The sequence below is a fragment of the Dunckerocampus dactyliophorus genome, chromosome 16 (genome assembly GCF_027744805.1).
Source record: "Dunckerocampus dactyliophorus isolate RoL2022-P2 chromosome 16, RoL_Ddac_1.1, whole genome shotgun sequence".
Lineage (NCBI taxonomy): Eukaryota > Metazoa > Chordata > Actinopteri > Syngnathiformes > Syngnathidae > Dunckerocampus > Dunckerocampus dactyliophorus.
In genome coordinates, this window is record NC_072834.1 from 22,810,176 (window position 1) to 22,832,558 (window position 22,383).

The 22,383-nt window shown below is 43.0% G+C and overlaps 1 protein-coding gene across 4 annotated transcripts in view; it reads right to left on the reverse strand.

Moving 5' to 3' along the window:
- The window catches only part of kdm6bb (lysine (K)-specific demethylase 6B, b), a 35,100-nt gene extending 12,717 nt beyond the window's left edge, over positions 1–22,383 (reverse strand). Inside the window, exons 1-13 of one of the 4 annotated variants that reach the window (XM_054755348.1) lie at positions 22,217–22,382; positions 20,388–20,508; positions 18,233–18,345; positions 14,181–14,219; positions 13,971–14,094; positions 10,789–10,851; positions 10,477–10,675; positions 10,121–10,366; positions 8,332–8,478; positions 7,966–8,250; positions 3,609–5,731; positions 3,401–3,527; positions 1,395–1,500 (exon numbers count right to left, since the gene is read on the reverse strand). In XM_054755348.1, the coding sequence (XP_054611323.1) occupies positions 1,395–1,500; positions 3,401–3,527; positions 3,609–5,731; positions 7,966–8,250; positions 8,332–8,478; positions 10,121–10,366; positions 10,477–10,675; positions 10,789–10,851; positions 13,971–14,094; positions 14,181–14,219; positions 18,233–18,335 (3,562 nt within the window). In that variant the 5' untranslated portion in view covers positions 18,336–18,345; positions 20,388–20,508; positions 22,217–22,382. Of the gene's footprint in view, positions 1–1,394; positions 1,501–3,400; positions 3,528–3,608; positions 5,732–7,965; positions 8,251–8,331; positions 8,479–10,120; positions 10,367–10,476; positions 10,697–10,788; positions 10,852–13,970; positions 14,095–14,180; positions 14,220–18,232; positions 18,346–20,387; positions 20,509–22,216 lie in introns of all 4 variants that reach the window. The other 3 variants (XM_054755346.1, XM_054755350.1, XM_054755349.1) reach the window with 3 other exon arrangements.

Genomic DNA, 22,383 nt, shown 5'->3' on the forward strand with positions numbered 1-22,383 from the left:
GAAGTTGGCAGCCGTTAAGGCAACGCCGTATACGCTCGGCCACCGCTGATGGTCCCTCCTACTGCTCCGAAAGTTTTGAGTTGCACAAAATATTGCGAGCGGTAAAGAAGCGGGCAATTTTCCGCCACGGCAAAGTTCATCACCGCTCCAACAACGCCCAGTCAAAGTTTGGCACCGCTAGACGCAAGTTCGTGGACGCTTGAGTCCGTTAGGCCAACGCAGAAATCTTGAACGCTGGACCACTGCTGCTTCGCCAGCTTTGCCCGGGCGGTGATGAAACGTTGCACAAACTTTGGTGGAGCGGCTGTAAGCGTTTTACTAGCGGACACGGGATTGCTGGAACGGTGTCAGGCGTTGAAGCAGCGATGAAGCAGCGATCCATTGCGGTGATGAACTTTGGTTTTGCGTTGGTATGGAGGTGTCGGAGGGGGAGCAGAATTTGGCTATAAATACGGGGAGAAATGGACCAGGAGCCCATTTTGAATAGCCGTTGAGTGCAGACCTCAGTTATATCGAATTTGCTCAAAGCTACAGTAAAACTGTACTACCATGGATGTTGAGAGACTTGCTATGATTGGTGCACTAGTCCAGCAGCAGAATCAGAACCTCCTCAGATTGCAACAAGCTAAACCAACGTTCGCTACCGTTAAACCAACATTAAAGCAATGCCGGCTTCAGCGGTGCACCGCTAGGACAACACCCATTTTGTGCGCAGTTACGAGCAGTGATGAATTTTTTTCACCGTTCCAGGAACGCTACAGCAAATTTCGGGCGGTGTGACCGGGCCTTACACTAGAGCGGAACAAGTTTGCCATCGTTTACTTGACTTCCAACACGGCCACACTTGCACGTCTACTTCTTGTGTTGTATTCATTTGCTGCTGCGGCAGAAAAGGAAGAGACGGTGGTCCACTCGTCCTTTGAATAGGAGTGTTGCCACCACAGGGACTTGTAACCCAGCAGGAGAATGTGCTTACAAAAGACATGCTGAACACGGCAAAAAAAAGCAAAAAACAATTAGACTTAAAACACAACTTGTTTCAGTGTTTCTTTATGCTTAAAATACTGTGCGTCAGGGTAGGCTGCCTCATATAACTGTCGGTATTTCTGTACTGATCTCCTGCTCCTCTGCCATTTTTTTCCACGTGCCTCTGTTCGCGTAGTTAGAAAAATTTGGAGGTGCGCGGAGTGGGAATTTTCCGCGTGAAACGGGCCGCTCAAGGGGGCGTGGGTGCAAAAATGCTGTCATTTGTCCGCACGGAGCCGCACGAACCTCGCGGATGCGCAAAGCATAAAACAGGCTTTGCTGTGTTGCCTCTTTCACACACTGATGAGCGAGAATAAAGACCCATTTTTGGTTCAGTAACCTCAAATTTGTGTGGTGTGTGAACTCACTGAGGCGGAGGGAACCAGCAAGACCTCTGATGACGGTCACAGCATTTTTGGGATCGGTGCAGAACTGAAGCAGAACTGGTGAGAAGGCGTCCCGCTTGCTTTCCAACTGCAAATAACAACACAGACACACATCGGAGTCATTTCATAGCGAACAACCAGTTTATTGTCATGACTATGACAGGTAACACTGGGTACTGCTGCACAACTTGGGCTGTATCACCAAAGAAATGTTGACTACGCTGCAAATATGCAGTGCTGGCTGAACGCCTCACCAGCCATTGGCACACAATTACTGGGTTGAACATGACATCACGTCCGGTTGCTGTACGTAGTCGTAGCCAGCGGTCATGTAAAGTCTGAGTGAAAATGCTGTTCTCGCATGTGGAAATGGAGAAAAGGTATTATTAACATAGTCCATCACGAAGGGAAAAAAGCTCAAGAAACAACCAAAAAACACAGAGAAAGACTGCTGCAGACCCTGTCTCTCTGGTCGAGTGGAGCAGAGTATGAACATGCTGCAGTTTGCAGTAAAACCAAAGTTCAAATATTGTTGGAATTGGAAAATGCATATGAAAATGGCAAATGCAGAAATAAATGCATTACAACAGGATACTACATTAAAGTAATACGGTCATCATTCCCTCATACCGCTCCATCTAAATCAGGGTTACCCAAACATATTCCACCTAAGGCTGAATGCCCAAAAATGAAAAGATGCTGAGGCCAGTTTTACAATTTTTAAAACAACCCATTTTTTGAGACGTTTTTTTATTCAAAGAAAAAACAGCTTGCTATCAATGTGTTATCGCCAACAAAGCGTATTCTTAGTACTTTTTCTCCATATATTGCACTTTTTTGCTTTAAAAAAAAAAAAAAAGTCAAAATATTTCTGCTTTTCTGCTGGGGTCTGTGCCTGAGCAAAATAAATAATGTAAATAAATAATGTAATTACCCGATGTCCGTGAATGCACCTCACATTCTTGTCTAAGCTATTTGCTTGCTACGCCACCACGGGGGTGTTGCTATATTTCTTGGTGGCTTTGTCAAGCTTGAGCAGGAGGGGAAGTGGAGACTTAACGTGCCGCTCATCCAACACACAGCTGCAGACATCTGCTGGAGAAGAGTGCGCCATAGAGAGGGCAGCGTCTCACTGCTGCATCTCATATTGCATTCCAAAAAGTCCCTTCAAATATAACACATTTGAGTTGAAACCAAAAAAATTCTACAATTTGGGTCGCTGCTTGTCATTGTGGGGTGATGGTGGGTCCCACAACTCAACCAATTGAGACCCTTGCTTTTTACTCTTGCAGAATGACTGCTCTTTTCCTCATTTTTGCTGCCGTATTTGTTAGTTTTCTTGTTTAATTATATTTTTAGAACGTGCTGAGGGCCAACAAAAACAAAAAGTTGCAGGCAAATGGCCTCCGGGCTGCACTTTGGACTCCCATGATCGAAAGGCTCCAACTGTTTAAGTGGCCAATTATTCACCATGCACACCCTCACAATTGGAGCGAACCAGTTCAACGACATGCAACGATGAGAGCTTTCATCTGCTGAACGTACAAAGATACTGAGTATGTAGTCATATTCAAATATTTGACTCCCATCTGATCACCGGGACGTGGCGAAGACTGCAACCCAGCAGTGCTTGAAAGGAGGAAGGAAGGAAACAGATACGGAGTTGTTCATTGTTCTGTGTGCATGAGGCAGTGAGGACTTTCAATATTAGTGCAGACCTGCATTTTTGTCCTCCCACAAAAAACAATAGAGAACCACTGACGTACACACAAATAATAAAGATGATTCAGTGATTCTCTTGCTGGAATCTGTCAACTTTATAGTGTCGCAACTTTAAAAGAACCAACGCGTGGATGCTTTCTTTGGTGAAACTGTTTGGCCACATGGTAACCAGCGCTACACTTTTTAGCAATCATTTTTCGACAAAAAACCAAATCCTTTGAAAAGCGAGGTTCAACTGTACTCTGTCTGTGCTTGTGTGGACTCACGTAGATGCTCGGTGTGGGAGGGTTGAGCTTTTCTCGAGGAATCGGAGTCTGACTTGCAATGTTAGGTTTGACAGAGAGGGAAGGAAGCAGGTATGATTCCTTGAACTTCTCCTTAACCTTTGCTCCCCTTGAATTAAAAAGAAGCAAAAAAAGTGTGTTAAAAAACATTGAGGCCCAAATGGAGAAGTATCTTTGTGTAAATACTCACTTGCAAGCTCCGACTACTTGGGTTGCTGTGTTTTGAATGCTGATCTGAGAAAGCGGGACTTGTTGCTCCTCGACTTCTGCTATGTGAAATGTGTGCCTGGCGTCAAGCTTCATCTTCACCAAGAGGACCTTCAGCTCCTTGGTGAAGCCCATGGACAAGGACTTTAGCTTCAGTGGGTTGGCAGCAGCTGGCGTACAAGGAGATCTCCTGGCTGGTGTGGTGGTGAACACTTCGGATGGATTGATTGTTATAGTTGATGACGAGCTTGAGGTCTTCGTATTTGAGGTTCCAGTCGCTGATGAAACAGCATTTTCTAGCACATGGACATCATCTTTATTGTCAATGACAATCTTTACCTTCGTGTTTGTTTGATGTTGTTTCACTCGATTCCTCTGTGGCGATTTGTGTTTATGTTTGGGTGTATTTCTGGAGATAACAGTGCTTTGCTCTTTCTTTATCTTCATTTTGACCTTGCCGCCGTCCTTAGCCTTTTGCTTTCTTTTTCTCTCCGCGACTCTGAGGTCGCTCTCCTCACTCTTCAGCTCCTCGTCCTTGCTGGCGACGACGAGGAGGTGGCTCAAAGAGGCGGTGTGTGTGGTGGTCAGTCTCAGCTCTGCACTGAGAGAGTGGTCCAGAAGAGCATCTCCTCTCTCAGGCAGGACGTCTGCATCCTTCCTCTCTTGCCTATCTTCAATATCACGCGCAGGCTCCTTTATTTTTTTTAGCGTAGCGGGGTCTGTGATGGGCTCACACTGATTTGTCGCAGTGGGGGGCTTGACATGTGATTCAGGTTCTGACTTGAGGCCAGAGTCCTGATGCTGGTGGCAGTTAATATCTGGTCCCAGAGCAAGAGTGGAAGCCAACTTGACCCCGCTGGCAGTGCAAGCAGGAGACCCCCCGAACGGACCGCCTCGACACGCGGCTTTCTGACCACCGAGAAAAGTGGCCAGGCTCTTGAAAACGTCATCCAGGCCTGCTTTATGGTGAAGATCGTGATGTCGAACGCTGGAATTCTCCGAACGTTCTGCCTTCTTCTCATCTCTGAGATCTTGTTTGTTTGTACTTGCTGGATCAGAGAGTTTACTTTCACCAGGCTCCTTATTGACGTCATCAATGTTCTCGCCGTCTAAGGGGGGAGGGGAAAAGCACTGGGTGGGACTGGGCTGGAGGACGGGTCTGCTTATCACTCCTTTTTCAAGCTCCTCCTCATCCTCTCCCACGTCTGACACTGGCGAGCCCTGCCAGCTGAGTACAGGAGGCGTGTTTGCAAGGTTGTCCCCCGCTTCCCGCACGTTCCCTATCACGGCCACAGGCTGGAGGTCCGGGGCGTGGAGGAGCCCTCCTTGCTCTTCACGAGCAGAACATGCTGCGCTGAGAGGTTCTAAGGCTTCGTGTAAAATAGAGGGCAGTGCATGTTGAGGTTTTGCTTTGGATTCTGATTGGGACGAGACAGTGGAGGGCGTCTTCCTTGTGGGGAGAAAGCGTGCTTGCTGGTCCTCGGCAAGATTCTTTTTGGGCAGTGGCTGCAAAGAAGTGCATCTGGGATGAGAGTCGTGCTCCTCTCCCGAAGAGCTGGAAACAGTCTCTGTTGTTTTAGCTTTCAGGCCCATCTTCTTTTCTTTCCTCCTCGCCTTCTCCCTTTTCTTTTTTCTCTCACCTAATTTGCGTTCCTCTTTTTTCTTTCTTTTTTTTCTGCCTTCATCCCTGTGGTTTGCCTTTTCGACATCGGCCCTTCTCTCCCTTTTCACCAGCTTCTCTTTACGCTTTCTCCGGGCGTCCGACTCCTTTTCGGGCTTACTTGCCCTGGAGCTGCCGCTGGGGGCCGAGCAGAGAGGCTGTGAGGTCTTCTTGTATTTGACATCTGAAAACCTGGACTTTGCTCGAGCTGAGGATATACAAGATGCGACTCTTGCTTTGTGGGCGGGGCCTCCCTGGACTTTTGGTGGTCCACTGAGGATTGGGCTACAGTGTCCTGTACAGTGTACTGCTGTGTGTAATGAAGGGCTAACATGTGGACTGTGAGCAGAATCTTTGAGACGGAGGGACGAATGAGAAGATGCTGCTGCAGACGACCAGGAGGCGGCATCTCTTGAAATGCCTCTTGGATGAGGACACTGAGGTTCCTGTGGAGCACACATGATATCTTCTCAATTCTTCTCCTACGGAGACACTTTAAATAGACAGAATTATTGGGACACCGAACTAGTACAAGAAGACGCTTTCTTGAAAGAAAACATGGATTTTTATTGGTCCATTCATCCGTATTTGTGAGGTATCAAGTCAGGATCACCAATATTGGATGAGAATTTCAATTTTTCAATTTCTGCTCTGGTTTAAATCAAAGTGTTTCCTGGAGCTGGTAACAGGGGGGCTCATCACATTCTTACGCCGCACCGAATATAATAAAAAAAAAATACACACTTAAGTACTTCCATACAAGAAAATTACATGGTCAAAGTGAAAATCAAAACATTACTTTATATATATATATATATATATATATATATATATATATATATATATATATATATATATTTTATTTAATACATTTAAATAAATGAATAAATCAATAAATGTCTTTATTTAATAAGTGTACTTATAAGACGGAAGAATCACGGTTTGGCTCAATTGGATACTAAAGTGTCACTGTTTATTTTTTTCGATATCAAAAATACATTTTCATTCCTTTTTTAAACTAGTAAATGAAATGACCAACATGCACGCTCGGAAGTTAGAAGCACATAAAACACACCGCCACCTTGTAAGAATAATAATACATTTTAAACAAATATATAAAACATTTTTAATTTAATTACATGTTATTTTTGTAAGTATTCAATTAATTTAATTTAATTCAACTTGTATTTCATGATGAAAAATACGGTTTTATGCCTTTATTATACTTGTATTTAATTGAAATGACCAACATGCATACTTTGAAGTTAGAATCACAAAACAAACACAGCACCTTGTAAGAATAATAATAAAAAATATATTTTTAACTTAATTTATATGTATTTGTTTAATTTATTTATGAATTTAATTGAATTCACAACTCAATTCAATGTGGCAACAAATATACACTACGTCCCCAACTTACAAACATCCGACTAGCAAACATTCGGAGATACGAAGACAAGCCGACTGGTCTATATTTTCATTTATTTTGCCTTATAAGTCCATATTTATTTATATTTAAGTCCATATTTCATATGCTTGACCAGTAGAGGGCACTGTGACACTGCTAATGGGACCAACAGGCGATGAAGTCCAGGGGGAGGAGACGTGAAGAAAAGCTAAGTTGTAGCTGTACCATGCAACCCTGCACAGCTTGTGATTAAAGTTTATGAAGAGTTAATAGGCCTGCTTAATTCTACACCACCCACAGAACACTACCTCTTTTAGAAGAGTCTAACCACGACGACCATTTGTCCTTTTTTTCAATATCTCCTCCTCCTCCACCACCACCACAACGACGTATGCTCGACCACTCCTCTTCAAAGGTAAATAACATTTATCATTACGTATTATTATATCACTTTTATTATTGTTTTTTTCATTAATTATCCTGGTTTAATATTACTACTGCATCCAAACTCATATTTACATACATACACATATACTGTATCTGTATACACGTACATGTAGTACCTATATCATTGGTAATATTACCTTTTACCCTACTTAAGAACAATTCGACTAGCGAACGGTCGTCTGGAACCAATTGTGTTCGTTAGTTGGGGACTTAGTGTAATTACACATCATTCGTCAGTAGTTCTGCTCATAGATTCAATAGTATTTCAATCAAACTATGTAGCGTTCGTTATTTCCACACTTCACGCACACACCCAGTTTGCTATTAAACATTACAATTATGAAATAAAAACTATTATAGAAATGACAATGCAGCCGACGTCAAGGCAACACATAAGAGACTTAAGCCATTTTTCAATTCATCCTATAATAATAGTAACAACAACAAGTAAATGTGGAGAAACACATTTCTGCAATGGAGTTCTGCATGGAACGAGCCACTACAAATGCAATGAGGACCTTCACTGCATGTATATGCATCCTACCGCTCAGGTATTTTATCCGAAATTTGGATAATAATGATGAAAAATGGTGCTGGACGCCGCCGCCGCTTCTGCCTGTGGGGATTTCACATGGACTTTGACATCAGGTGACTGATGTCATGTGATGTTTGTGACTTGGGTTACGGTTACAGATACCTGTATTGCTGCACCCCAATATACAGTATATACCTTTATAAAGTACTTATGTTTTATATGTTGAGTCTATATAAAAGATACACAAACTCACAGTTTTCTTACAATTTAAATGAACGGTTTCTTACTGTGCTTTGCTTGTGCAGATGATTCTGTGAGTCTTCCTCCTCCTCCAGGTGGTGTGGCAGAGGTTTGTGCTGTTCAGCTCTGAGGTGGCGTATGTGCCGCTGACGGTGGTGATGAGGGTTTTGGTGGCTGTAAGGCACACGGGTGTGTTCTGCTGGTGAAGACGTTTTTCGATAACTCTTCCCGCTGTTCCCAAGATGTGAAGCTCTGCTGCTGCAACCCTGGTTATGGACTGCTGGGTCACTGTTGCAAAAACTATGTCCTCCAGCTCTCAATTTGGAGGTCTCCTGTGTAGTGATTGAAATAATACCAGAAATTAAAAATGAAAGGAAAATGTTATCATCACTGAGTGAACATGCAAAAATGACCTGTTGCTGTGTTGTTGAGGTCCTGTGATCAGAGAGGTGGCAAGGACCTGTCCTGTCATGAGGAGGTTTCCAGTCAACTTGGTTACGATGGTGGCGAGGTGGTGATGGCGGATGGGCAACTAAATGCCTTGATCCCGAATGAGATGACTAAATAGAGAAGTACACATCATGTCAAAAATAGAGTAAAATCAGTGTCGATGTCTACCCCTCACTGACGGATGAGCCGGTGCACCCTTAAAGGAAAAGTGCACTTTTATTTTGGAATTTTGCCCATCATCTGCAATCCTTATGTGAGACTCTCCACTTACATAATGTGACCTGCGCATAACGCTAGCTACAGCAACAATGTTGTTATTACTGTTATTAACATTGTTACGCCCAAGAACTACGTTAATGGCATAGTGACACCTCGCTACTAGCCGGCTAGCTATTGTCACCGACGAGCCGTACCAGAAATGCAGTGGGTTCTACGCATGTGCAGAACGCGTCTACGCCTATTTTCATGTGTTAGGCAAGCCTATGCCAATGTAATCTACGTCACCCGTCCATCTATTTTACGGCAGTTACAGAGCGTAAACGTCAGGCAACAAGATTTGTACTACGCATGTGCAATATACGTCACGCCCCCCCAGCCCAATACCCCCAAAAAGTTATATATACAGTATATGTATAACTTTATTTATATATATATATATATATATATATATATATATATATATATATACGACAAGTTTGGAGAAATTACAACATAATGGATCTTTTTTTTAAAATTATTATTATTATTAAGTGGATAAATGAAGATGTTTTTTCTTGGTTCTGTAAATTCTTTTAAGTTCATTTTTGCCGCTGACAAAATACAGACAAAAGCATTTGCTAGCAAGACATGTTTAGAAAAAAAAAGTAGCTGAATCCGTCTTTGCACTCTGCTTATGGTTGTTTACACACAAATATTGTTTTGTTTCAGGTTTTTTTGTATTTGTATTTATTCATGTATATCAGTGGCTCACAAACTTTTTCCAGCGGCGTACACCTTCAGACATTTGACATGAAGCCATGTGCCCCCCACACTCTTAAAAACATGAACCTTTTCATCTGAATGAACTTCAAATAGTGAACAGAATAAATTGTCTGAATAATTGTATATATTTATTTTATATTTAACACATGCACACATGCGTGCACGCGTGTGCACATGCAGTTTAGTTCCAAATGTGAACATTGTGAATAGTTTTTATTTTCATGTAAAACAACCCATTTGCTGTTGTTTGTGTTGGTATAGTTGTTTAAATATTTGAGCTGCCACAAAAGCTAAATATCAAAGTGAAAGTTATGTTTGAAATGTATCTTTTCACAAAAAGCTGCTTTTCTCCCTGACTTGGTGGGGAGCTGATATTTTCCTGAAACTTACCCATGTTCTGCTGCTGATTACTAAAGAACGGAAAAAGGTAGAAATCAACTTTTTTTTTTAAATCCTTCTTTTGTTTATATAGCCAAAGAGCATAATTTTCTGTGTGCCTTGAAACGTCTGTCAAAATAGTCTAAAATGTCCCGTACTGAATTTGAATTTTAAAAAATGGCTGGAATTGAATGCGTTAAAGATGCCACTGACTGTCAGAGTGTCAGTGGATGCTAAACTGCCAGTGGGGGGTGCTACAGCACACTGAAATACAAGAGGCGTGGATTATGTGTATTTTTTTAACCTTCAGCATGATTGCTTCTCATTCAATAGTTCTCACTTGAACATGAAGTCATTTAAGACAAAGACTGAGCGATGAAAGCGAGATTTTACCTGATCAGGACCAGAGCCCCGGCTCCTCTTGGCCGGACACTCATCCCTCGTAGATGAATGGTGCTGCGCCGGTGCTCTGTGCTGGTGCACTTGATCTTGGCACTGATGAAGGGCCGGCCGTTTCCAAGGCTCGGGTCTGTTATTGATCATCCGACCTGGAAAACTCCTACGAATGTCTGAGGGAGCCCATCTTTCCGGGGGGGGCTGGAGTTCTCTGTTGCTGCGATGGAGGCGAGGACTCCCATGCTTGCGAAAAACGAGAAACAGACTTTCGTCAAAGTGTTAAGTGAAGTCGCAACAACACTGAATCCTTTGAACGTGTACTTTTATTGAGAACACCCCTTTGAAGGCCTCACCAAAGAGTTGCTGACATTGCTGTCCCAGTTTGTGTAGCGCTGTCCCGGTCTTGTTAGATAACCATTGTTGTGGAATGAGCGTATCGAGTTGTGATGCCAGTTCTGGGTTTCAAATGGCTGTTCTTTACCATCCCAAACATGCTGCCTGTGTCCCTTAGAGGCACCCTTGTCTTGGGCATAGTGGAGTGTTCGTTCCCCCCTTGGCAGACAGGGACCCACACTGATCAGAAAGCACCATGGTGGTGCATGGACTTAAGATAATCACGCATGGTGCTCTTGGACACAACTCCATTCGCTATTTTAATTCCTCACCTGTTAAAAGGATGACCTGATGGTGAGATGGGGTGATCGGATGGATTGTGTCCTCTGTGGGATCTGTAATGACAACAGACACAACTCTAACGTCTGTACTACATCAACTTACTACTCCAAGCACATTCTAAACTACATCAAGCCATTTCAGTGGAAGCCGCGTGTGAATAAAAGTTGAAATATCCTAGAAATGTGTTCTTTTCACCGGCTGAGGATCGAACCAGCAACCACCAGGCTGGGAGACGACCACGCAGTATGACACACGTAATGTTAAATGTAAAATGAACTTCCACCAATGGGGGGCGACATTGACATTGTCCATTCATTTTCAATGGGAAAAATGGCACAGAGGCCAAAGTGTGTTCGCATCTCTGCGTGGAGTTTGCATGTTCTCCCCGTGCGTGGGTCCGAGGGGTGGGTTCTCTCCGGGTACTCCGGCTTCCTCCCACATTCCAAAAACATGCATGTTAGGTTAACTTGAGACTCTCAATTGTTCACAGGTGTGAATGTGAGTGTGATTGTTTGTCTATATGTGCCCTGCGATTGGCTGGCGACCAGTCCAGGGTGTACCCCACCTCTCGCCTGAAGTCAGCTGGGATAGGCTCCAGCATTCCCCGGCAACCCTGGTGAGGACAAGCGGTACAGAAAATGGATGGATGGCAAAAATGTCACAGAAAATATTGAATCTTGGAAAATGTGGGAGGTTTTCGAAAAGTCCTGACAGATAGCCAGACAGATAGCCTCCACGTCCTGAATGAGATGTTGATGTTGGGATGGTTTGAAGCACTTTAGAAATGTAAGAGTAGGTAGCGGACAGTAAAACGGCAGAATATGAAATCCAAATAGGAGAAAAGAAACAAATATGTTGAACAATTACACGAGGATCTAACCAGCAACCATTGAGTTGGGAGAAAAGGGAACGGAACAGAAAATGTAACATGCTTTTTTCACCATTTAATTTGTCTATTCATTTTTAGCGCAATTTGGGATGTTGGAAATTAAAAACGCAGACTTGACTGTTGAAATGTATCAATAAGTTGAGCGATTACAGCAGGATTGAGGACTGAAGCAGCAGCCGTTCGAGTTGGGAAACAACCATTTTACCACCTGAGCCATGTCACCCTGTAGAATAAGCAGAATGTTACATGTCATGTTAAATGGAAAATGAGTTTCCACCAATAGGGGGCGACATTAAAACTGTCCATTCATTTTCAGTGGGAAAAATGTCACAGAAAATATTCAATTATGGAAAATGTGAGTATTTTTTGAAAAATCGTGACAGGTAGCCTACATGTGCTGAATGAGATTTAGATGCTGGGATGGTTTGAAGCGGTTGAGAGGATTGAATCAGCAACCGCACGCCTGCTTTTCATTCAGGTTTTTAGTTAATTATGTGAGAACACTAGAACGAAATTAATTCTGAAATACAAAATGTGTGATGCGGATGCCAACGTTTTGTTGATGTTCTGGTAAAACAAGCATATTCTGTTTTTTGGGGTTAAAATAAGCTATGAAAATACATGCGTAGCTCTCGGCCATTTTCATTTTGTAAAAGTAGCTCTCACAGGACGAAACGTAGGTGCGGTAGAATAAGCGCAATGGTACAATAATTTTCCACCAGTAGGGGGCGCCAGATCAATTGCCCATTCATTTTCAGTGGAAAAACTGTCCCAGAAAATCTGAAATTACAGTAAATGTGGGTATTTTTTTCAAGTCCTGATAGGTAGCCGTTGTGTCCTTGGCTTGGCGGACAAAAAAATAAGGCAGAAAATGCAGTAGGGGAATAAATAGATGACAAGTATCAAAGATACTGTGGTAAAGATGGTATCTACTGCTCGATATCAGGCGTAAAGACTGCTCGCCAGACATCAGTGGCCGCCACGTGTTTCTAGAGTTGTTTAGAAATGTCATGTTTTGTCTTTGCTAATCTTCCTCCAGCCAAACGCCACAGCGGACGAGATAGCGCTACAGTCATATTATTAGCAGCATCTGTGGCTGCTGGCATTGTGGAGCGAATCCTCCCTCCCGCTGCGGGCTGGTTCACTCTTATTTCAACTACACACCAGTTCACGCTCGCAGCTGCAGCTGAGCTGAGCGCTTTTCCTTCAATGTGGCTCACCACGGTTCATCACTGCCACTCTTCAATCAACCCCACGCAGGCTGTCGTCACACCTGCTGTGGGACGTTTTTAAGCCTCAAGTTGGCCAGTCCCGCTGGCATGGGGCCAGAAATGTGTCAACAGTAATATTAGGTAGATAGATAGATTAGGGGCGTACGATAATTATCGGTTTGATATGAGGGAATTATGACATCATACGAAATAAAACCCATAACATTAAAAAAAGGCTCCAATGAGGCCAGATTAGCTGTACTTTGCAAATCAAGCGCTCCTTTTTTCTCCTGCCTGTTGTAACTTCCCCTGAAGTCACTTGTAAACAAACATTTTGCATGCCAGTTGTACCAAATGCTCTGCGGTGAAAAAAACATTGAGCACACAAAAAACCTTATCAGCCACCTGAAACGCCATATTGCTACGACGCTTGGGGCGTTTGAAACGTGAAAAAGGTTTGCCAGAGACTTGCGTGGCGCCAGCCTGGCCGCTTGGAGCGTGTGCCTGAATACAGTGCACCTTGCTGGGCCACAGCAGGTGACTCCCCCCTGCTCTATACTCCGCTTCTCCTAACCTCCATAGCGGCACACCGGCTGCTCGGAGCATGTGTCCGAATACAGTGGGCCACGGCAAGTGGCTCCCTCCCCTCTGTGCTCTGCTTCTCCTGATTGTAGTGATGTGGTAGCAGTAATGTCATGATATTTGATTAGGACAAATCAACAAGTCCTAATTTGTTCCAGTCCTTCTTACCTCCAGGTGTGCACAAACTAAACCTAATTCTAAATTTAATTTGGGTTATCCGTATGACAATTGGTCTTCAGTATCGGTTAGAAAAAACAAAGATCATTTATTTATCGCAAGAGAAATTCACAAAACATAATATCCATTATTAGGGATGTGAATCTCTCAAAAACTCACAATTCAATTCAGATTCTTTGGGTACTGATTCGATTCAATTTAACACCAATTGAATTGTACTAAATTTTCCAATTTAGGGGTGTGTGTAAATACGCTATTCTTTCCAAAAGAGTACTAAGCTTCAGTGTGTGTGTACTGTTGTGGTCATGCTAACCTTTGTGTATGGCTCCAAGGTCGGCTGTTTACTGGAGCCCATCGTCCTCTGTTAGGTCCTCCAGCTGGATAGGAGTCCCATGTTTTACGGCCAGAGTACAGCTCTGCCGGGTGATACATGCAGCCTGCAAAAGAAATGTTGGTAAGATATGAAATGCATACATACACGTGTAATACATCATTACTTGAATGAAACAGAGTCGGTGGTTACCAGTCTTGGTCTGTATTTGGGGGGCCCTCCACGTCACACCTGAGCAGACAGAACACGTGACTCAGTGACATGCGGAGAACAGTTTATCAATTCATCAATTCATGCTGCTTTTGATCTCCACTCGAATTTCTTAAGATACACTGCTGCAAGCCATCCGGCTATAAAATCCACTTGGATGAAAGATGAAAGCATCCTCACTTTACGAACAAAGGGCCAGCAGAGGAGAAAAGCGTGTGGAGGCGGCTCTAACATTTTGTTTCACCCTCTGAGGCGGACTGGTTGTGAATGAGTAGATCTTCCAAAGGACGGCCATCCATTCATCTCTCATCAGCCTCTAGCTCAGAGAATCCATACTCGCTTTGCAGCGTTGCACCAGTGAGCTCAATAACAACTTGGCAAGTCTACTCTACACTTTTAAGATCAGGTGTTTGGCTGCTGGTAGATGTCCTAATTTCCTCTGCCAAGGAGGGTTGGTTATATTTTCATCAGCATGGGTTTGTTTCCTGTCAACATGTAATAAAGCTCTCCATCTCCCCATCCTGATGGGCAAAATAAACGAAAAAATCATCAATTTTTTATTTGGAATTTTTTGGTAATATTCTCCATTTTTTTAATAATCTCTCCACCCAAATGGATGAAAAAAACATTTTTGTCATACCTTATTTAATTTGATTTTTATTTTTAATTTTTCTTTTGATTGTCTATAATCTGTCCACCTTGATAGGTGAAATAAAAAATATATATATTTGTGTTATACCTTATTTTATTAAATATATTTCTAATTTTGATTTTTTTTATATTCTCAAAATGTTATAATCTCTCCACCCTGGCAAAATAAAAAAAAAAAAAAAAAAAACATTTTTCTGCCATACCTTATTTTATTCCATTTTTAAAATGTACAGTCAAACTTGTCTATAGCGGCCACTAGAGGGAGTCTGTAAAAGTGGCCGCTATAGACAGGTGGCCTCTATAGACAGGTTGGCGTCCAGTTTGAATGTTGACCAGTAGAGGAAAAAAAAAGAAAAAAAGGGGGGGAAAAAATAATAATAATGTTGACCAGTAGCGGGTACTGTGGGACTGCGGGTAAAAGTTGTACAGCACTACTGATGTTCTTATTCTTTTTCTTGTGTTTTCTTTCTTTTCTTGGGAGAATGAACAGAATACAAATTTCCTTGCTTAGTATAACAGTCCGTTTTACTATGCATATGACAATTAAACTCTTGAATCTTGAATCTACTAGGCTTGTTATTATCCACGACCCACAGAACAAAACTGTGCTAGTAATGTCTTACGCTTGTTTTTAATATTTTACTTTTTATACGGCAGAGTGTCATTACAGCTTTAGTTCATCAGGAAGTGACGGGAAGTGACGGTGGGCGTCCCGAGCAGGAGAGCTAGGCTCAGTGCTAGCTGTGTTTGGAGAGAGTTGGGAAGTGTGTTTATGTTGGCGTGGATGTAAAATCCTGCAGTGTTCTCCGCTGTTAATAAAGCCATTAAAGTGCATCGGCGACGTGAGTCTCTCCTTCCCCACAACAAGCGGCATTACAGTATTGACCAGTGCACACCAGGAAATAAACGGTGTCATTTCTTACAGGCATTGGCTGGACAGCTATGTAGTGGGGCTTGTTTAACCTTTGCCTTGTGGGCAAGCAGGAAGGAGAGACGATGCTGAGAGATGTGTGTGTGTTCTGAGCTGCTGTCTGGTGGCCGCGTTCAATAAATAAAGTTGGCAGAAGCAACAGGAGAAGTTTCCTTCTTTGCTTCGGAGCTGAATAACACTGACAAGTTAACAGACTAGTAGCGAACGGAAAACAAGACGGCTTTGTTTGTGTCGAATACAGAAGATGAGGACTTTGATGGATTTGTGGATGAGGATTGATCAAAAATAACATGAGTACATTCTAAAATACTTCAATTAAGTACAACCGAAGTCAGTTTTGCTCCCGCTGCTGCATGCATGCTAGCGTATGTTTTTTTTTATTGTAGCGTCGCTGGGAGCACGTCCTGTTCCCAGCCTACTTTGCGGTAATGTTTTGGTGCAAATGCTCTTAAAGTTACATGTTTGACCAGGAAATAGCAAGCTCAAAAGAAGACGGCTTTTTTATGTGGAACAACTGACAGTTTGTGTGGATCTTGTGAATGATTGTGACTGAGCTAGGACTCAGTAATTAAAGTCTACACACGACGGCTTCATTGATTGAAAAACCAAACTTTTTCGTGCATGAAGCTTCTACTTGAGTCGGTAATTTGGCCGCTATATGCGGTCAGATATTGACCAAGGGAGACAAAATGGGTGGCTGCTGGCCGCGTTGGACAGGCGACTGCTATACACAGGGTCTATAACATGTACATTTGCTGCGGGGGGATTTGTCAGTGGCCGCTGTAGGCAGGTGGCCATTCTATAAAGGTGGCCGCTAAGACAGGTTTGACTGTATATACATTTTTATAATCTCTATCTATCATATTTCTGTCACACCTTATTTAATTAGATTTTTTATTTAGATTACAGTATTTTTTCAATATTCTGTAAAATTGTATATATCCACCTTGATACGTGGATTTAAAAATATATTCATATATTTCTGTGGTACCTTTATTTTTATTTTTTTGTTTTAAAAATCATATTTCTGTCATAAGTTATTTCTTTTTTGTAATCATATTTCTGTCATACCTTATTTCAAGATTTTTGTCATGGCTTATTTATTTGGATTATTTTTTTACATTTCGATTGTTGTTGTTTAAAAAAAAAGAAATTAACATGGCAAATGTTATAGTTTGTTCTGTGTTTGATGGTCAGGATCGTATTACAATTTGCACCCTTGGATGAAGAAGAAAAGAAAGATTTGTGTGAAACTCTACCTCTTTGGGTTTTAAGATCCCAGACAGGGCAGTTGACTAATTGATTTTGCATGTGACCAATGTTTAAGCCTAAAGGTGTAGGATGTTGCATCTGAAACTCAAAATGTATTGTTGCTGCCAACCTGAAAAAGATCTACTGATAAGACCACAGCTGTCCCAGTTGTGGTCGCTCATGTATATGCTTTCATACCGAGCGGCTGTGCAGCACTTCCTTCGGCAGTAAAAGTTTTTCCATGAGCGTTTGCTTATAGTTTTCTTACGCGCTGTGCAGCCATGATGTAAAAACCTCACTGTGTGTGCTGAATGAGCTCACTGAGGCAGCTCTTCAAGAGTCAATTTCTACCCAGTTGCTACAGCAACTGAAAGCCAGATGCATTTTACCGCTTTGGCTTTAGGCCATGGAAAGACTATTTCATTTAGATTTATTCTTGCAGAGGAGCGAGGGCACAATAGCTACATGCTACCATGCATGTGTGATTAAGTATGACTCTGTGTCATTTTGCTTGGAGTGCTTGCTGGATGAAATAAAAGCTGTGGCATGCTGAGTAAACATGCCTGCTGATAGTCTAATCCTCTTTCTGAGCAGAAGCGCTCATTCAATTAATGGTTGATCAGTTTGACCTTATTTCAACTTGCTTGTTCTGCAAAGGGGCCGCACGGTGGTCTAGTGGTTAGCACGTTGGCCAACACAGGAACAGCCTGGAGATCGGGAAGACCTGGGTTCGATTCTCCCTTGGGCATTTCTGTGTGGAGTTTGCATGTTCTCCCCATGTGCACGTGGGTTTTCTCCGGGTACTCCGGCTTCCTCCCACATTCCCAAAAACATGCATGTTAGATTAATTGGTGACTCTAAATTGTCCATAGGTATGACTGTGAGTGTGAATGGTTGTTTGTCTATATGTGCCCTGCAATTGGCTGGTGACCAATCCAGGGTGTACCCCGCCTGTCGCCCTAAGTCATCTGGGATAGGCTCCAGCATGCCCCCGCGACCCTAATGAGGATGAAGCGGTATAGAAAATGGATGGATGTTCTGCAAAGAGGCTGGTGGGCCACTGACTCCTCTGGAGCTTTTTTTATGTTAATACAAGTTGACCACTAAGAGAAGGGTTCACTTTTGTTCACAATTTGGTTTTCAAATACTTCTTAGTCAAATTTGTTTATTTTTATTAACTGAAAAACATTTGCGGTCTTACCTTTTATTTGTATATGAAGTACATGCACTCTATCCTGCACCAGGAAAAGCTTATGATGCTTTGTTGTAAAAGTCTGATCACATTCTGGTGAGCTTGGATACATAATCCTCCATCTTCAAGAGATTCAAGAGATTCAAGAGAGTTTTATTGTCATGTGCATGGTAAAACAGCAGTTGTACCATGCAATGAAAATCTTATTCTGTTCATTCTCCCAAGAAAAGAAAGAAAACAAATGAAAGAATAAGAACATAAGAAACATAAACACATAAACATATATACCAATAAATTAAGCAACAACAACAGACGAGACATTAATACAAGTAAATAATACAAATAAATAAATAAATAAAGTGCTATGAGTGTGTGCGTGTGTTGCGTGCGGCGTGTGCGAGTGCTTCGTTGAGGAGCCTGATGGCCTGTGGGTAAAAACTGTTTGCCAGCCTTGTGGTCCTGGACTTCAAACTCCTGTAGCGTCTGCCTGACGGTAGGAGTGTGTACTGTACAACACGTGATAGGAAGGCACTCCAGCGGGTGATCAAGACCTCACAGAACATTGTTGGGGCAGCCCTCCCCACACTGCAAGACATTTATAAATCTAGAGTCCTACGAAGAACACACAACCTCATCAAGGACAGCACACATCCACTTGGCATTCAAAGCATAAAAATATATTTAATGCATCCTACTTGCTTCTCTTCAGCTGGTGCTGGTGCTGTAAAAAAACAAAACAAAACAAAACAAAACAAAACGCTGGCTTTTCGTCTCTATGGAAGGACAGCAGTGACAAGCACCTTCCCTCACCCCTTCAGGATGAGGAAAGTGCTGCAGCGCCTCCACATGTGACATTTCCCTGTATTTTATTGTCCGATTAGCAAGACGAATGACGCTAGAAGGCAATGGTGTCCAATAAGTGCCTCTGCAACATTATATTATTGGCGACATGCTGACAAACACACACACAGGCAGGCGCCAGGATCCAATTTGTGCACTAAGCTGAGAAGAGACCCTGGCGGCAGCCCCATCTTGGGTTTCTGCCCTGTATTTGATCAGGAAATGTGCAAACTCTGCTATTTTTACTTTATAAAAATGTTACAAACAATTGGAAAATCCACTTATAATACAGTTCAGTGGACAAATCATATCATTGTTCTTTTTTGAGACATTATCTTACATGACATCACCTTGACACCACATGAAGTCATGAGGTCAGCCATGTCATGTCCCACATGATAGAGTGAAAAAAATTTCTCTTGCAATTCCGTGTGGAAGTGGTAAGTTTTTGGCTTCTTCAGTTTAGAAAAAATACATTTGAGGCTAACTGGTTAGCTCGCTAGCAAGTGGCTGTCTCGAGTCCCTGCAGCATAAGAGTTGCAATGTGATGTAAACAATGAATAATAGGAGTGCAAAGGCGACTATAGGGGTGTTACTTCATGTCTACAGGGCTCTAATAATGTTAAAAACCATAGGTTTCCTATGCTCTAACCACGAAAATATTCAATTTACTAACATTGAATCCTATATTGCAATTGGGTCTGGAGCCAATTAACCTCTATAAACAAGATTTTTGAAAAACAGGGATAGAGTGAAACCGCGAGGGATTACTGTACTACTCTTTTAACTCTTGCAGTCGCTGAATGAACATCAGAGTGCAGATACAACCGTGTGTTTTTGAGCCTCGCTACGGCACAGCGGAATGCAAACTCTTGTTACAAAGACGCCGGGGGGAGTTGCCCGTCAGCTTGGGTTCGACTCAACACAACAGCTTTGTGTGTGCGCCCGATATTAAACCCATGTGTGTTGGGTTAACTCCACACATCTGGAATTTAGCTCCGGGGCCCACATGATGTCACGTGCAAAGGAGGGGTGGGTTACGTTTGCAGAAATATTTGCTGTAGAGTAGTAGAATACCCCTTAGCACAACAACATGCGGCATGCACAACTGCACTGCATCCTATAAAAGGAGGACAAGTGGCTTCTGTTTGCATGTTACAGTGTATTTGTGCACAAACTACTGGCACAACCAAGGAAACCATCTCACTGTCACTGCAGGACAGCCATGCACAGACACTATTTGCCTAACAAGTGGCTATACTTTGATACCCACTATACGTGTGTGTGTGTGTGTGTGTGTGTGTGTGTGTGTGTGCAGGCTTACCTTCCAGTGAAAAATGAGTGAAAAAAGAGGGGATGATCTCTCTCCGTCAGTCAATCCAAAATAGCAAAGACAGGCCCGTGCAGTCTCCGCTCCCTTTAAATAGACATGCTTGCGCTCCAGTCTGCCAAACACACATGAGAGCGGACAAGGGGTGAGGAACCACCACTGACTTTATGCCTCGGCTTATTGTTTCAAATAAAGCGTGATGTGTCTCCTCTGCAGCACATGCATCCCACAATGCATTGCTGCATTTGTGGGACTCTCTCCAAACAAAGCGGTAAAGACAGAGCAAGGATAGCCTTTGACAGGCTTGGATGAGCTTCAAATGTCACTCGCCAGTCGTCATTTTCTTTCCAGATACCGGCAAACCAGCCCCTTCCTTTTCTCTTGTCGGCTATTCCTCACCCTCCCTTTTCCCCCCTGCACAATGTGTCCCTGTATCCCTGGCAACCAATGATCATTTAGCCTGGAGTTGGTAGTAAGGCCTCAAGCTAGTGTGAGATTTTGACAGGAGCGCGAGAGAGACGTAGAAATACATTGAATGTTCTTGCTTCGTCTCTTTTGGATGAAAAGTGCATTTTGGTTACAGTTACAGTGAAGCACTGCAGACGTGCATCTCTTGCTGAGACTCCATGTGTGTGTGTGCATGTCCAATCCAATACCATAAAAGGAAGGATGGGCTGCACCAGACTAGAACTGTCTCCGGTGATTTCCAGGCTTGCTAACACGAGGACAACAGATGGAGAGAACGCGAGAAGCTGCAACAGTCAGCACCGACACGGACGATTCAGACAGCCTGCCCCAGATATCACAAGCACTGTCTATGATTGTATTGCATGCTCGACAAAAAAAAAAAAAAACATGGCTGCCAAGAGAATGTACAGTAGGAGCCGAATATCAATGCTGTTTCTAAAAATAACCCGCAGGCTTCCTTCCTTCTGCTGTATCCCCTTCTATAATGGCAGCCTCTCCCGGTGTAAAGCAAGTCTCTCTGAGGGGTACTGGAATGTACCAAGGCAAGGTCAAGAGCGAAAAAGAGGGGTGTCTTCCACTAACACAGCCATATGCATACCATGCATGACACAGGTTAACGGGTTCATTGCAGGGTGCACGTGCACATGTTTGTGTGCGTAGACGTCATGCAAGGTTACTCGAAATGCAAATCCAGTTGCCAACTATATCAACTCAAGGCATTTTATTGCACTCATCGTTCTATATCATACACCTACCCACACATCTCCATGAAAGCCAAACACTGACAAATGTCAAATACTGTGTAGGAAGTCACTACATCAAACTAATTGAGCTGAACTTACAATAAAGCTATTCTTAGTAAATGGCACTTGTTCACACTGTGGCTGACACACACACAAACGCACACGCACAAGCACACACACACTATATTCAACAGTTTCAATAGTTATACCCCAAACACCCACCATCTTCACCAATTAACATTCACTGCTCTTGAACCTGCACATGAGAATTGCATGTGTGTGTTGAATGTGCAGCACAGTGTGCACATACACGCGCGCGCGCGCGCGCGCGCACACACACACACACACACACACACACACACACACACACACACACACACACACACACACACACACACACTGCAGTATCGCCCAGAACAATGACACGCATACAATACAGAAGAGTATGATGTGGACAAATGCAAACAGGATAGAAGATAAACAGATGACCAATCGTGTATATTTCTATGCAAATGTCAGTGGTCCTGCCACAATGCACAATGCAAGCGGTGTCTTCCTGGAGGCAAAGGCACATCGATCACGCTAAGTTGCCGGTCAACAGTCGACTTTTACCTCTTATTTGGTTTCCTTCTTTTGGTTCCAGACACCCCCTCTGCTCCCCTTTTCCTCCCTTTCACTCCTCACCACCTTGTCTCACCCGATCCTCTCCACCGTCTCTTTTCTTCCCCCACTACTCCTCTTCCTGTTTCCACTCCACTAGCAGAGCCTCGACCTCACAC